Raw genomic sequence first — 16,862 nt, 5'->3', positions numbered from 1 at the left:
CTAACATTGTTCATCTGCTTGAATACATTTTTCTTTTCTCATTTTCATTTCTCCCTCCCCAAAACTATTTACAAAGTTAATTTTGTCCCTTTTCTATTCCCATTTTTGACAAAAACCTACAAGAAACAAGTTCTCTTCGTCTCCTCTGAGAAGATAATTTTTCTTTCCACAAACCTTTTAGTAGCCCTTACTTGCATCTTCTTCAAAGTCTTTTTTTTTTTTCTTTCTTTGTTTTTCCTTTTAGCCTAGGTAAACCAGAATGGTCTCAAGCAATAAGAGATATTTAAAACCTGACTTCTGGCTATACAGTAGCTTTCAATAATTGAGACAGTCTGTACTCAGTTATTGCCATTGCCTGCAGAACTCACTATCCACCGAAAGTAACAATCTCTGCTGCATGGCTTTCCTTGTTAGGTGGAAACAAAAGCTTTTTTTTTTTTTTTTTTTTTTTTGGCCAAGTGTCATATCAGAAATGCAACTCTTAGTCCAGTGATTTTCCTAATGTTCACTCAAGGTCAATTCAAGTCACAACCATAACCTGGGCTAATAAGAAGCTCTTAATAAGTCTGGGATATAATTATCAACTGTACTGCAACACTCACAAGAGACAAGCACTTTGCCCCCACCACCTCCACCTCACTGGAAGTCATTAGAACGCCAACCTCAGCAAAAGTCACTCTGGCATTAGCCCAAACTCAAAGCCTCAGTGGAGCACCACACAGGTGATAGGTTTGTGTCAGGACACAAAGATGAGTAACAGCAAGACTGAGTAACTGATTAAGTTTATTCTGTTTTGAAATAAGGTCCAAGCCAACCTTTCTGTTGCCTGTGGATTTCTCTTGTAATTGAGATGGGCTCCAGGCAATCCCCAGATGCTCCCCTGAGGAAGACAGGTACTGATGTAGCTTTCGCCCCGATGCAGGGGGGATCTAGACAAAAAGTCACATGGCAGATGCTTTTGGCAAGCTGAAGGTGGCAACATTGCTGGGTTTCCCTGTTGTGACTTCTACACAGGATCAAGGGGACTAGTGTACTTAGACTCTAAACTCCCCCAGCAGGCTACTGACTTTCTGTTGCACACCAGCATGATGCTTAGCACAGCGATGTTCTGGATTATAGTGCCCACATACATTAACCACTGGTACTAAGCAGAAAACCAGGAGAGCTACTAACCTTTAACTATAAAAGAACAATCTGTTTTTCTTACTGTAAATACACTGCATAGTTGTTTGCTCTCCCTTTAGCCCCTGAGCAATTCAACATTGACTAACTCAGCTGTCTTCGCTGAATATTGCTACAGCTCCCATCAGCAGCCTGGCTGCTGCTCTAATAAACACATGAGGAGTTATCATAGCTCTCATTGCTTTAGTTGAGCTCCATAGGATATTTTATGACAGTCAGAAAAGTGTATGTGCAATACTTATTTCATATTAGAGTTAGAGAGGGAGAAAGATTGAGCAGCCGTGAAGACAGTAATATTCCTTTTGTGCTGAAGTACCTCACTCCTTACATCAGACACAGTACAGAGATCACAGGCAACCATTGTATTATTATCCAGAGGGAATCCCAGAGGACCCAGCCTGATGGGCTCTGCATTATAGAAACATGGAAAGATGAGCAAAGAATTTCAGTATTCTTCCCCCCTCCCGAATGAATATTTGCAAAAATGTATTCAAAATGATAGCTCATTGCTTCCTGACTCTTTTTTGTTCATTGCAGATTTACAGTTGGCTTCTCCAAATTACCTCACTTGAAAATAGACCTCTAGAAACCATTTACCATCTGAAAGTAACTACACCAACTAATTATGGGCTCCAGGCATGTTTGTTTTCATCTTCGCTAGACAGTCTTTTGTAAGCCTTCTACTAGATCCAGTTGGGACCCGCTGTGCGCCTACATGCTAGGCAGTACTGATCCGTAAGAGCATAGAGACTGGATGATGCAGTCTTCTGGTGGCCTCACTGGCTTTGGGTGACTTTCAAATAAAGTAGTAGCTGGAGTAGAGCAAACTAAGCAAATGCCCTGAGGGGAAGAACTGAGCAGTTAAGAGGTTGAACGTCTCCAAAAAATTGTATGATTGAAGATTTAACCACTACTTTGGTCTGTATCTGCAGCAGAGTGGTGCTATCGAGAAATAAAAAGGAGAGTCAGAGGAGGGCCCTACTTCTGATTATGGATGGTTCTAAAGGACTTACTACTTTTATCCAGTTTGCTTTTCCTCAGGCCCAATAGGCTAACTGTAAATTGTACCGCAGAGAGTTTGAGAAGTCCTATACTCCACCACAAAAATAGAAAATATAAATGGAGCTAGCAAAAAAGTGAAAACACTGATCAGTTTTTGACAGGTCCAAGGCTGAAGAGCCAATCTGGCAATATCCATGAGAAGAGACTAGCACTGCCAAACTCTCAAAAAAAGATGACTGGACGACCCAAAAATTAGCCTTTGACAAAGAAATCAGAATTTGCAAAACTTAAGAAATACATAAAACAGTCTACAGAGGGTGAATGGTATCCTGGCACTATAGAGACAGCAGGGAATCTAAAACACTACAAGAAAAGGGTAAAATACACAAGAAAAGAGACATCTGCACTCATAAAAGAGATAAAGTACCTGAGGCAGATAAGCATATGGAGTTCAGGCTGGAATCTACAAAAAGCATTACATGGAGCTGCAGGCTCTGTTGCAAACATCAAGGGCCAAGATAATGCATTCAGAAAAAGATGGATTATAAATACCAAACTACAAGCCGCTAAAAGAATGTGCACAGAATAGACATACAGGGCTGTTGCAGCACTTCAACTCTCAGGGTTTTTCCTTAGAACAAAACGTAACATCGTTGAAGAAAGCAAATGGATCACGCATCTAAAAGCATCAGTTCTAAGAAAATAGTGATATTAAAATTAAGACTTAAAAAGTCACAGGTGTGAGTAAGAAAAAAGTCAAGAATTACAGGAGACGAGTGTCCTGCCATCAAAGAAATAAACTGTGAGTGAGTACAGAATCCACTGGCAAAGATAATGCTTTGTACTAATATCAAGGGAAGTGACTGTGTTCTTTAATTAAAAAAAAGAAAGAAAGAAAGAAAGAAAGAAAAGCCATATTTTGGTCCTCATCAAGAAGGGAAAGGGAATTAATCAGTTAGGAAGGATGTTTTAAGTCTTCTAAGGGGTAGGGAAGCTCTTAACAGAATAGAAGTGGAGAGTGCCCAAGTATACCAGGATTCATGGCCAGAAGAAAGTACCTTTCATCCTAAGACACAACCCAGAAGAGGAGCTGGTTAGACAGCTTGAATAAACACAGAGTAACTGATATACCTTGTTATATTTTCCATCAATTAACAAGGTCAGAAACCAACCTAAAACAACGTATCAGTAGCAATGTTTATATATATGAGCAGATAAGATAGATAAATGTATATATGTGCATATATGCTGATGGACAGGTAGATGCCCACCCAAATTCCCATGTTCATGGGCCTTAATTACCTCAAGGTCTCTCCTCCTTTATCAGATTCATTGGAAACAGACCAAGAGGTAGAAAGATTACAAGGGTCAGAGGTTGGGAGGAGGATGGCTAACAGACCGAGAACGTGATTGCGGAAGCCTCATTTTTAATGTTATCAGGTTAAGAAATCATTTAAAAATGCAACTCTGCCAGCCATTCAAGAACAGATTCATTTTTGGGAGGTGCAATTGTACATATAGTATTGATTGTAATTACACATTTGTCTGCAACTAGATTGCCTTAGCCCTGATTTTAGCCCTTGCTTGGCGGTTTGCCTGGAATAGTACAATGAAGATTACGTTCAGACAGGAAAACTGTTACCTGTGTGATTTGTCATCTAGGCATTTGCAGCAAATATTTGTGCTGTTAAAAGGGAGGGAGGGAAACTACATGGTTTTCAAAAGGGACAATAAAAATTCTCTTTCAGTGAAAAGCCAGGCAAATTAGTCTTAAAATGTTGTGAACATACCTGCTGTGCGACAGTGTAAACCTGAAAGATTTTACTTCAGCTTTCTGATGGCGACCCTCACATACAATATATTGAAAAATAAAATAAAAATTAAAATGGTTCTTTTAGTACATTTATTTGTTGTTGCACATAAAGTCCCAGTGTTTTTCCCACTAAAGCCACAAAGAAAGTGTAAGATATATTGAAAATGTAAATCCAGTAACCTTAAGGACTGAGTCTTTTTGATTTGAGAAAGATGTATACAATATAATGCAAAAAACATTTTAGCAAGACCTAGAATAAAGCAGCTTATTTACGGTGCTCAAATAATGCCCCTGAAGGCTGTAATTAAAGAGCTTGTTGCCTTTGAAACCACCTTTTTTGGATTGCTACTTTGTTCAATGAAAAACACATTTATATCCTTTTATAAGCTCATCTCTAGTTTGACAATCCATAATAGCAACTGCTGTGATCACATCAAAGCAAGCATAACAATTGGTTGAGTATCTTTTTCTTCCATCTTTCCTAAAATGTTAAGTAACTGCACCACCCTCGTCCCTATCATAAGCCCTTCTTTATTTGATTTATTTCTCTTTATAGGTAGAAGAAGCATCTTTTCACATGAAAAACAACAATATAAATTATAAATACAGTGAATGCCTGAGATGCATCATGTCATTCTTCATTACACGGCATATGAAATACCACCGAGAGAAATATTTTATAATACACTTTAGAACAGCAAACATATAAGTAATATTGCCCTTCTTCTTCCCCATAGCTCTGAGCCCTGTTTGGTCACTGTTCTAAAAGTGAATGTTTCACTGATGGCAGTAGGAAGTGTGGCTCAAAATTAGGTCCATGACTAAATAGTAAGAATACATCACTGTTACCTAACTCCCTTTCCTCACACGCCTCTAGACACTTTAGCAAGGAGAGCTAGGGAAGGTGATGCAATAAAGACAAAAGACCTGGCAAGGGTCATGCAGAGGATCATTCAGCAGAGCTGGAATTTGAACCCAGACTGGCTGACTCGCAGTCTAATAGCCTGTCTGCTACAGGGTGCTGCTAAGCACTTCCAAATACCCCTGATTCTTTTTTTCTCCTAACAAAGACCAACTTTTTCTCCTAACAAAACCAAATGGCTTTGTAGGCCAAACACTAGGCACTGACTCCCTAGCCTCATGAGTTTGAATCCTTGAAGGAAAAAATTCTGCCTTTCATCTCTCAGTAGCACCCACTGAATTCGTTGCAGTTGGCAGGCTGAGAAGTCTTTGAAACACGATCCGAAGAAGCAGGAACCTGGCTGCTTTGCAATCAGATGAAAGATGTCTCGACACATTTTGAAAGAGCAGAACTTTGTCCCAATGTCTTTTTCCAAATGCTCCTTTCTCCACTATTATGTTGTCATAGATTGCCCATATGGGTGCTGTCTTCCCAGATCAGAGGTGACTACATTTCAGTGGCTGGCAAGATGGTTCTGCTTTCATATAAAGGCATGACCCCCTGGAGTATTCAGTCAGTCAGAATTACAATAGCCTGCTTCTGCTACGACACAGTTCAGTTGAAATCACAGTTTTATTAAAGCTGCTGCAGGCTCCCAAAGTAATATGAAGGGCATAATGTACCTATAATTAGTGTCACTAAAAGAGATATCATTCTTTATGGGCATTATTTAGGGGTTAGCCAATTGTTCAGAGTTTATGCTCTTTATAAAGAAGATAAATCTATTTTAAAGTTGTGAGGAGTAGAGTTTTGCTTAACTTTATCAGTAAGTAATATTATGCTCTGATTAAGCAGTAGGGAAAAGCAACCTGAATTTCTAACAGTGAGAAGTTACTTTTTTTTTTCCAGTCCCACATCTTCTGAGCACTGAAGACAATAATCTGCATCCTGGACTTTCCACACCAAAACAAGATAACATCGGGGGTGGGGGCGGACAAAAAGAGGCTGAAAATCATATTCACAATGGCAGGCAAAGCATGAAGCATACCTCCAGTTTCTCTTTCCAACCTCAGGCTGTAAGAGTGTGTACAAAGAGTATGAACCAGCTGTATGGCTTTTATCTGCCACTTCCTTCCACCTCCAAAAGGTGCACCTGTGTAGAGCGGGTGACCCCAGCTCCCCTGTGTCCACAAGGTGCTCCAGAGGTCCAGGGCTAGTAGTGGCCACAGGCAGCATGCATTGCTATAGTAAATCCCCTATCAAGTGACGGAACAACTTACTGGGCTGCGTGATGGGACTTCTTTCTTTAACGTGTCTAAGCAACAAAAACCTGCAGGTTTGGTCAGTCTGGGGCGCAAATCCTCCAAGAGGGTTTGGTGCTGAATTGCCACAGAGGTAAATATCCTTCAAGCGGCTGTTTGGAAATGGGTATCTCATCTTGATACTAATTAGGCTGCAGAGGATCTGATTTTTGCCAGCACAAAACCATCAAAAAACAAAGGCTGAAGATTTATCTTTTGCCATATAAAGCCAAACTTTAAATGTCAGATGCTTTAAGCCATTTCAATCATAATGGAATTTTTTAAAAAATTACTTCTGCAGTTTCTGATTTATTTCTTTCCTGATGGGTTTATGGCTTTTTTTTTCTTTTTTTCTGATTCACATCTATCCAGAGGGCTCATGCTCTGCATGTGGCAGCCCAACTTTTGTGCGTGCAGCACCCACTATAATGGAAAGAGCAAGTGAAACCGCAGTTCCAAATGCAACATCTTTGACCTTTTGTTGGTTTTACCCTCACAAGTCGGAATTACTGCAGTAATGAGGAGAATGCTGAAAGCTGCTTTTGAACAGCATTAGCCACTGCTGTTTTAAGTGTTCATGATTTATTTAGTCTTATTCATTTTCTTTGCAACACTACTTACTTTTACTTAACATATGTTTATTCAAGGCATTTAAGTATATGTTTAACAGCAAATGTGTGCTTTGTTGCACTGGATTTAAGAAAGCTGTTTAAATTAAGCTGGATCAGGCTAGAGGGTTGAGTACTTACAGATCAAGCCCAAATTTGAGAACATGTTTAAGCACCTTCCTCCACCAAGATGACAGCCCCATTGACCCATCAAAATCAGTCCAATGGAGCTAATGAGAAACAGCTAACAGAGATTAACACCATGTTTTCTCATGCATAGATCACTATTTATTTGTGGGGGGGAAAAAAAAAAACACAAAAACCCTGTAATTCAGCAAAATGGTCGTGGACCAGCATATTATGAGATATTTATCCCAGCATCTTCCCTTCCCTCCTATGGCTGTCTCCTTCTCTCCCCGGAGCCCACTGTCTCTGAGTTTGTAAAAGCTGTCTTGGCGTTTTTAAGGGAGGCAGGTTTACGTGTGGGGAAACAGGGCTCCTGCTCCTGCAGACCTCATTTCCTCATCCCTTGAGGTCCGAGTGCAAGAATAAGCAGGGGAAAGCTCTTCGCTGCAGTGAGCCAGCACATCGAGGACAGCTTCAGCAGCTCAAGGCAGGGGACTGATCTCTGCTTCGTGAAATAGGCCAGACAATTTGGATATTCCACCCACCCCCTATGCCATCCACAGAGAGGCCCTGAGCTGAATATCGCTGAAAGAAAATGCCCAAAAGAAGACACTCAAAACAGCTTCCCCCTGAGTTCCAGCTACACAGGGTCAGATTTTTCCCGCAGTATCTGGATGAGTCATCCCACTGAGGGCAGTGGCATGAATAAAATGAGCAATATTTGACCCATAAAAGTTAGGTTTTGTTCTCATATAACATTCACTGAAAGGCACTTTCCTTCTTGTTCAGAATAAAATACGTTTACGAAGCAGTCTGAACAAGTACAGGTGAGTTTCAGTGGTACATTTTAATAGACAGAGAAAATTTACTAACATGCTCTGACTACCGACCACTGAAGAGAAGTCACACAGTCTGTTACTCCTGCTCTACCTAGGGATCTTGCTCTTAACTGCTGAATCAAGAGGAAGGGAAGCAACAATGTTCATGAAAAAAAACACTTTCCATTCTCCAACATTTCAAGACAAATTTGGCTTCTGTATCTGTAAAAATGGGTCAAATTAGCAACTGCAAACACTGTAGCACAAATTTCTACTATTTCATGTACAATTTTCCTTTTGGCTTTCACTCAGATGATACTCCACTCAGTAAATGCAGAGGTTATCTGTATTGATCTTCCACCTCTAAGATATACAACCCTAATCGTCTTCATCAAAGCTGTAAAATGTTGTTCTTGCTTTAGTCCCTGTTTAAATTGTATTTTTTAATGAAAAAGCACCTTCGATAGCCATGAAAAGGCAGCTTGCGTATTTAATTCATATGTAGTACAGACTACATAACCTTCTAGTTTTCATTGACTCACTGGCTTTTCACACTGATAAGGAAAGCAGGATTTGTTCCCTCTAGGTTGCCTTGAAATTAGTAAAAAAGTATTCCATCCTACATGATCGTTTTCTAACTAATAGTGTTGAGAGTTATTTCTTGTCTAAATTAGAAGTTGAGCAGCTGAGGTCTGACGTACACAGTTTCTTCTTTTATTTAGTTTGCCTAGCTGCTGTTACAGGATTAACAGGACTTTTCATAATTGGTTCCAGGGCTCTGCTGATGGCCAGCTGAATCCATCACTGCCCTGAAAGGCTCACAGAAGTGCTCACTGGAAAGATGCTGTTTCCCAGTAACAGAAGCAGAAAGGGTGAAATTGAAACTGCAGAGACAGCAAGCAGGCATGGATTTGCAACTAACAAAGGAGAACCAAGAGGAACCGTGAGCCTAAGCATGTTCATGTGCTTTATGGCTCACCTCAGAGAGTTTTTAAATGGAACTATTCACATTCCTCAAAGAACTAGAGGATCCCCAAGTGCTTTGTTTAGCATTGCCTCTATATACAGCTTCCAGAGTACCAAACTACCACCCAGAGACGGCATCCACACCCGGCAATGTCGAGCATCTTTAGGACTGGAAGGAGCAGGCTCAGAGGACATTAACTGTGGATGTATATGTGACCCTGCTGTTGTCTTTTCCCACCACTTCTCTCCCAGCATGGAGAGAACTGGCACTTTCCAGATCCCCTTGAAAGGGAGCACAGAGAGCAGCATTGCATTTACAGCCTGCTTCTTCATTGCGCTCCCAACCTGCAGAACTGGAGGCTGCTGGCTTAAAAAGTCCTTCTGCCCATAAAAAAGCATACAGTATAAAGCTTCCTGACAAGTATCACAGGTCAGCCGTAAAGAGGAGGCATTCTGGCACTGTGGCTTACACGACACACATGCTGCTTTTGAACAGCCGAACGGCACTGAAGAGCTACTTTGTACTGTGACGAATCCCAATTCTTGGGGTCCTAATCCCATCACTGATGTGTGCATTTGGATTCTGGGGAATAAAACAAGGCAATGGAGGATCTGTAGTTAGGCAGAACAAAAATGGTAGGGTCTCAGGTAGAGAATACGGCTAGTGATAAGAAACACCGATAGAGTAGGTGCCTTGATCAGGTCTAAATTTTTCACAATTAAAGTTTGGCACTTTTTACTGTCCTACCACTGGTTAAATTAAGCCTGCAGAATATTAAATTCAATTACCCATAAAACAATTATATCAGTATTAAAACAGACATAATTTTTGCAACATAAAGATGAAAGCCCATACTTGCATGCTATCTGTAAAAACCAGTGGCAAGATAGTACTCAGCTCACTAAGCATCAATATTTACTAAAATATTCAAAGAAAGACATTCAGTCAATCAAATCAGTTTCCAATGGAGTTTCAGTAGTTTAATTTTCTAATAACATATTTTAATGAACTATTAAATTGTCATGTACTTCAGTCTGTACTGTAGTTCCTTTCTAATCAGTGCTGATTACCAAGATATTTGTATCTGACAAACTCACTCTCATTTTATAATCAGCCTTCCCATTTCCTTCAGTGATCCAGCTACCCAGTTTCTGCAGCAGTGAATGTTATGACAAGAACAATGAACTGCAGAGCCCGATAAAACTGCCTGGAGTGACATCCCTGGGCTTGGCAGAGCCACCCTTTCCTTTCACCTATCCTCCTGTTCCAAACTGGGGACGACAGTTTCCCCACTTCTGTATGACCCTGTGAGTGTGATGAATGAAAAACACTTTGGAAGAACTCATGGCTGTTACTGTAAAACCCCAACATTTTCATTTTAAAGAGATAAGCCATGTAAGGCAAGTGCTATTTTTGCTTTCAGTCTTGTGCATAGTGTCACAAGCAGTTGTAGATAGTGATTATAGGCTCGCTCTCTGACTATGCAGCCACACACTAGTGGAAGTAAAGGGGTCTACGAACAGGGGGGTATGCCCAAGCTCCTCAAGCCTTGGCTATCGAGCCTGAAGCAAACTGAGTAGCACTTCAACTCACTCTAAAGCCCGGACACAGTGTGAAAAATGCTGGAATTTCACAGATGGTATCATCTCAGGGAAAACAGACCTTGTGTTTCAAGCCAGGAACAGAGAAGAGAACTGTTCCTCAGAGAGGTGGCTAGATCTCAGCGTTCATCACCAATGGCAGAAGATACACAAAGCCTGAGTTCAATCACCCTTAGCTTCTCTAGCATAAAGTATTTTGAATTGAATCAGGGTCTGTATAGTCCAGCCCATTTGCATTTTTGGCAGCTACAGTTAAATGAATCACAAGTTCTTTAATAGTAGCAGGAATGTAATTTTGTACAGACCTACAGAGAAACTATTGGTGGAATGGGTGCAAACAGCACAAGTTTTCAACTTATTCTCCTCCATGGACTGCAACAGGCAGGCCTCCGTCTAAAAATGAAGACCTAGATAGTATTTGGTGCTACACAGGTATGAAGGCAGAAGGGGACCTTCTACAGCTCTCACCTGTTTTAAATGCTTCTGCCCAAGGGCAAGCAAATTCCCACTCTCACCCTGGAGCCTGACTGGGCAGCTTCTAATAAAAGGATCTCCCCACACGGAAAAAATGCCTCCATCCCTTTAAAAGCCCATAGCACTATGCTCTCCTCATGCTTCCAGAGCTACTGAAACTCTCTCAAGAGCAGGGAGGTTAATTTGCAAGTCATATATTTGTAGAACCATTTAGAACTAAATGCAGTTTAAGCAAAACATTGCTTCCAGATTGAATAAAGGAAGGTTTATCCCCACAGCACACCAGTGAACCTCATAAGACTGCAGAATGAGTTAAGCTCTGTTGTCTCCTTACCACAACCTTCATTGGTTGGTTGCTACAGCTTTGATTTGACAGATCTAATGGACTTAGTAGTTGCATGTACTCCATTTGCCACTTTGTAGCTGTTCAACCTGACATTAAGAAACGCTGCATTCTTTCTGGGGGTGTGGAGAGGAGAACACATGTAGCATTCCCCATGTACAGATTCTCATTACTTTAAATTTTTATCCCAGAAGCTTATTCATCACTTGTGATTGATCAGTTTCAAACAAACCCAACACTGTAATGCTTTAAAAATAAATCTCCTCCCTTGCTATCTGCACGTTCTACTAAGAATGCGTTAAGAGTCCTCTGAAACCCAACTGCATAAAACAGCTAATCCAAGCAGAAATCGGCTATCCAGGCTGACTTCATTGCAGGCTGGCAGCTGGTAAAATCAGTGCACAAATGCTCTGATTTGATCCCTGCAACCATAGCAATGAACCCATGTTCCCTGTCAATAGACCTGCCATTATCCACAATGAGATTGCTGGTATACTGGACATGATAAGAGAAATCAAAAAGGTTGTTAAGGGGAAAAAAACTCTATCCAAGGAAGGACCCAATGGTTGTCCTAATGGAAATTCAAACTGTACAAAGTGGTGCACTCTCCTGTTTTGCACTATAACAGGAATTACTTCTGACTCTCTCTGAAGCACTACTCTCGCTTTGGAAAAGGCAACATAAATCATAATGCAATCACAGAACACTGTGTTCACTCCTGCTGCAAGGCACGGAAGGAAGCAAAGCATTCAGGAAGGATCCGACTCAGCCAGAAGGCTCAGGAGGGAGGGAGAGAAAGGCCCAAGAAGATCTTTGTAGCCCTAGATCCTGCAAACCTTTCGGGTAGAGAGCAACTCAAACTTCCACTACAGCAAAGAAGAAGAGAGAGGAACAATACAAGCCTATTAGCAAACATGCATGTTTCTAGGTGCTTGGGGATATGCCATTTTGTTAGAGGAGGGAGCCAAGTAGCACTTCTCTATCAGTGACTTGCCCACTGCATAAGCAAGAAATATCCAGAGGTATGTTAGCATTGCATGTAGCCTGCTGTTGGAGAAGCGTACAAGTACAACAGAGCAGAAGCCCCTGGAGCAGAGGGCAGAAGAGGTTGCGCTGCCAAAGATTTAAGAAGCAACAGAGCAGCGCAATGGGTCTAGCTTTTAGTGCAAACATTTCTGGGTGTGTACAGCACACTGCCACCCCTTCCCAAGGCTACACAGGATCTTTTACTACAGGCAGTTATCAGCAATAGCCTTTTCCTCACAGAGGGGCACGAGGAGGCTGTCACAGAATGGCCCATATCCTACACTGGAGCCTCAGTTGTGTACTTGTTCTCAAGTGTGGCACATAGTAAATTGAAGCACACACTGAGATACCCCAACTCTGAAGACAAAGTGGACTGAGCTTTACCACCCATTAGCAACAGGATACAAACTGAAGTGGCTTTGGATATGCAGCCTGTCGACAGCTGGGCTCCTGTGAATTTATCATGGTATTTTGTTTTCATATGCATATATATATATATATATATGTATATGCATACATAATTTATATTCCCTCTGCTGTATAGGTGTATGGAAAGAGGCAACTATGGTGGTTACTCCAACTTAAGAAAATTTTCTTCTGGTTTTTAGTTGAAATAAATTCCATTCTTCTTCACTTATGTAGTAACCTTCCTATCAAGATTTTAATTCCTTTCATGCTGAAATCAAGTTCTTAGCCCATTTTAAAATGGAAAATGTGAACAGGTCACATTTCAAAATGAGAAAAGGGCAGAAAATCATATTTTCAGAATGGTAATTTTGGCCAAGTTTGTTTCCCAGAATGCCATTTTGCGCATCAGTAAGATTCATGTGTCCTAGGCAGTTTCTAAAGCAGCCAGGACAGGCAATCAGGAGAACATGAACAGTACACTATGATAGCAGCTTAAGTTTTGTATGTCATCTCCTTTTTTCTTTCCCTCCACAAGAGGACTGTTGTTGTGGGTGCTGAAGGGAAGGAATCCACCCACTCCAACCACAGGTAAGCTCAGAGATTGCAGCTCAGATTTTCCACGGCCACAATTAATGGTAGCCACATCCTCTCTTCTTCTACTATGGAGAAGTGTGAGGATTTTAGATTAACTTAAAGGCAGATATTGTGGATCCTGAAGCAGATATGGCTTCAACTCATTTCATAAAGCCCCCTCTGTTTTATCTAGTATGACTCCAAGGTTTCCCTCTCTCACCTCCAGCTGGCAGGAATTTAAAACACCATGCTTTTCATTGCATATTCCCACTAGGGACATTATTTGCATGGGGGTCTTGCCTAGTCCTTCCACAAGCCACTAAGCTGCAGTGGAAGAGAGATTACCTTCTTCTCCTAGACTGATACATGGGTTTGACTGAACACCACATGGCATTTTTACTGTCATTTAACAGAGTCCATGCCCTGGACAAGTTCAGAACTTTTCCCTCCAGTGCAAGCCTCTTTTCTATCCTTTCACTGTGCTTTGTGTTCAAGCAGAGCTCAACAATAAAAATGGAATAAAACAATCTCATGCAGATAGATAAGGCAAACCCAGCAAAATATTGCCCCTGTGATGCTAGTGACTGGCTTATACCCATCCCTTCATATTGTTGCACATGAGAAGCATCTTTAAATCCAGGGCAGAACTTCAGGTAAATGCTTTTCCTTATTGTCCTTCACAGTCACGTTCCAGTCTCTCAGTTTCTCTATTTCTAACACAGAGAGCACTGCTCCTTGCCAACCCCAGAAGACCAATGCTAGGTTTAATCAATTAACCTCTGTGAGGTGATGCGAGATTGCTAGGCTGACAGCTCCGTGCAAGTGCAAAGCCAGTTCATGACTCATTCCAGGACTTTTTCCAGGATATGATGAGGACTGTCTACAGTTATAGGTGAGCCTGCCCTCCTTTCTGCCTATGAGAAGACAAGGTGCACTCCATAAAAAAGACACCTCCAAAGCCACTGATCATTGCACTATTTTCTTCAAAGGGGAACTTACAGCTGGTGGGAAACTGCAGGAACACCATATCAGCAGCATCCTCCCTCTGCATTCCCCTCATCCCTCTCTCAAAAGGGCCCTAATGTCAAAGACAGACTCTAAAAGCCTTACCAAAAAGCAACCAAAGCTCACCTTGGAAATAGATGCCTGACTGGATTTGGAGGACCCTGGGAAGAGCTCTGGGGTCCAAAGAATGAATGAACTTCTCCAGGGTAGATGCCATGATCCGCAGCAAGGCAGCATGTGGGTTTAGCACTTAAAGACCAGGAAAAACCTTTCAAGGCAGCAACACTTGCAGCTTCATACATGCTGCGCCTGGGACAGCCATCAGGCTCCGTCACCAAGGGGAGGGGTAAAGAGGAGAAGGGAGGTACTTCTGGTTTTTCACTTTGGTGGCCGCTTCCTCAGCCTGAGAGTCGGAGGGTTAGGTGGGAGGAAAGACATGGAGCGAGTGAAACTACCACAGCCGGCACCAGCTGCCACCGTTAGGCGTTCGCTACCTGTGCCTGTGTAGGTGCCACGCTGGGCTCGAAGAAGTGCCGGGGGTTGCTATGGATACTGAACTTCAGAGAGGGCAGGAGGATTTGCTACAAAACTCCATCTCATTGATGATGGTTATTGATTCGCTGCCTGGAAATACTGACCTCATGAAAAGAAAATATTGACTATATCAACCCTGCCTAAAGCAGGAAAAACCAGCACATTTGGGTTTTTTTCTGGGGGGGGGGGGGGGGGAACAGAGCAAAATAGTTTACTATTTGTTCTCTTCAAAACCACAAACACCCTTTGAAGAGACAAAATTAAACCATTTTGTTCTGATGCTTTTTGTTGCCTTAAATATTGTAGCTGGATTTAAGGTATAAAAATAGAATACGAATTACTTTGTCCTGTAAACGGGCATTAAAACAGAATGCAGTTTTGCAAAATGGCCAAGGTTTTCTAATGTGACCAATGACTTGGGAGGAAGTGGGGGTTCAAATTTGAGATGCTGCAATAAGGAATGAATTCTAGGAGGTTATTGCTCAGTACCTCGTGAAAATCAGACTGCATTGAGGGCAAACCCCCAGATTTGTTCCCAGCTCCACTATTATCAGCCTTATCAAGTGTTGTTATTTCAGCAGGACTTCTCAGAAGAGCAAGACCGTTAAGCAAACAAGCAGCAGAATCAGGTCACCAGAAAAACTGAAGTGACTGTGATTTCATGTTCCCTACTACTGCTCTCCTGTCTCCCAAAGGTGTTAGAGAAAGCAGGAAGCATGATGACAAAACAGTGAGCGTGAAAACCAGTTATTTACATTCTAACAGCTCTTTAGCTGCATTACATCTATATGTAATAATTTACAGGAGAGAATATAAGCTTGCTCATATATTAAAAGATAAAATGCTTACAGCAGGTACCCAGGTTTCTAAGGTGCAAGGTGGGAGGTGGGAAGAGTTTGTTACTTGGTCTTAGCAAGTGTTGCTCCGGAGAATGCAAAAGGGCGGTTATGAGCAGGGAGACTGCAGGTGCAGAGCTCGCTACTGCCAGTTGTTAACTTTGCAGGTGCTGCAGGCAAGATGAGTGACAGGACTTTGGGTCTAGGAGCGACAGGTATTAGTAAAAGCCAAGCTAGAGAATATGCACAGTCAACTTCTCACTGACTGTTTTAACACAAAAGACCCCTCCTTCCTCCCTCCCAACAACACACACCTAAAATTAAGCAAATATAATTTATGTGGGAGAGAGGAGAGGAAGTTACTCACATTCAGTGGTAATGTGGTAATCGGAAGACCCACTCTGTAAAAAGCTTATTCTTATAGGGTACAGAGCACTGAAGTGCATGACTGGTTTCAGCTATTTAGGTGGGACAGCTTTACATGATTAAAAATTAAGCGAGCAACTCTGGTGAATCAAAGCCAATTTCTTGACATACCTGCTCCTGCTGAGCTGGTCAGGTATTTTGTCATTACCAGAAGGTGGGCTTTACCTGTCCACGTGTTTTTTATCTATGGAAAAAGACGTCTTAAGGCCACTTTTTAATGGTCCTGAATTCACTTGTATTTGGCGCTTCGACTTGATAAGACTGCCAGGAACAACACCACAAAACCCATTTATCATGGACTGCAAATAGAGGTAAAAATTAACAACTAGTTTCAAAATCATTTGACCCCGGCAAAGCAAGTGTACAAAGGGGTATGTCATTTTGTACAAGAAAAATCAAAACAAAACCTGTTGGAGTTGCCAAATCTGGTAACGCAATGGAGGTGAGGCTGCCACAGCTCCATACCCCCAGGTCCATCCAGCAGTGAGCCTGAGCCTGTATTCCCAGGAGGCACACACGCAAAACACGCATACACAATATACACATGTAGGCACAGCCAGTCACACAGACCAAAACACTCAGCATTCACACAAACAGCACCAACGGCCTCGTCCTGTTTCCCTCTCTGACTGGTCAGGAGGAAGGTTCATTAGTAGAAAAAAATATATTTATTTATTTATTTATATATATATATATATATATGAACTTATAGTGTGAATCCTTGCAGTAGCTGGCCTTAGACACTCAGTCCATGCAGCAAGTGACCCAGTGTCCCCAGTCTCCCCAGCTGCCGACACCTGAGCGTGTGACCCTGAGACCACAGTCCCCACCAGCTACTGGTGCAGACCCTGGACTCATGGACACACATGCACACACACACACAAACACACACAGAGCCCTTCACCCAGGAAAACAGCC

At 41.8% G+C, this 16,862-nt stretch overlaps 1 protein-coding gene across 1 annotated transcript in view; it reads right to left on the bottom strand.

The window, feature by feature from the left end:
* The window catches only part of THEMIS (thymocyte selection associated), an 81,713-nt gene extending 67,348 nt beyond the window's left edge, over window positions 1–14,365 (bottom strand). The window contains exon 1 of the mRNA XM_013958969.1: window positions 14,275–14,365. Coding sequence (XP_013814423.1) covers window positions 14,275–14,365 — 91 coding nt within the window. The remainder of the gene's footprint in view (window positions 1–14,274) is intronic.
* Window positions 14,366–16,862: the final 2,497 nt, after the last annotated feature.

This window comes from Apteryx mantelli, chromosome 3 (genome assembly GCF_036417845.1).
Source record: "Apteryx mantelli isolate bAptMan1 chromosome 3, bAptMan1.hap1, whole genome shotgun sequence".
Lineage (NCBI taxonomy): Eukaryota > Metazoa > Chordata > Aves > Apterygiformes > Apterygidae > Apteryx > Apteryx mantelli.
The sequence above is the reverse complement of the archived record's forward strand: the minus strand, read 5'-3'. Positions and strand labels throughout refer to the sequence as shown.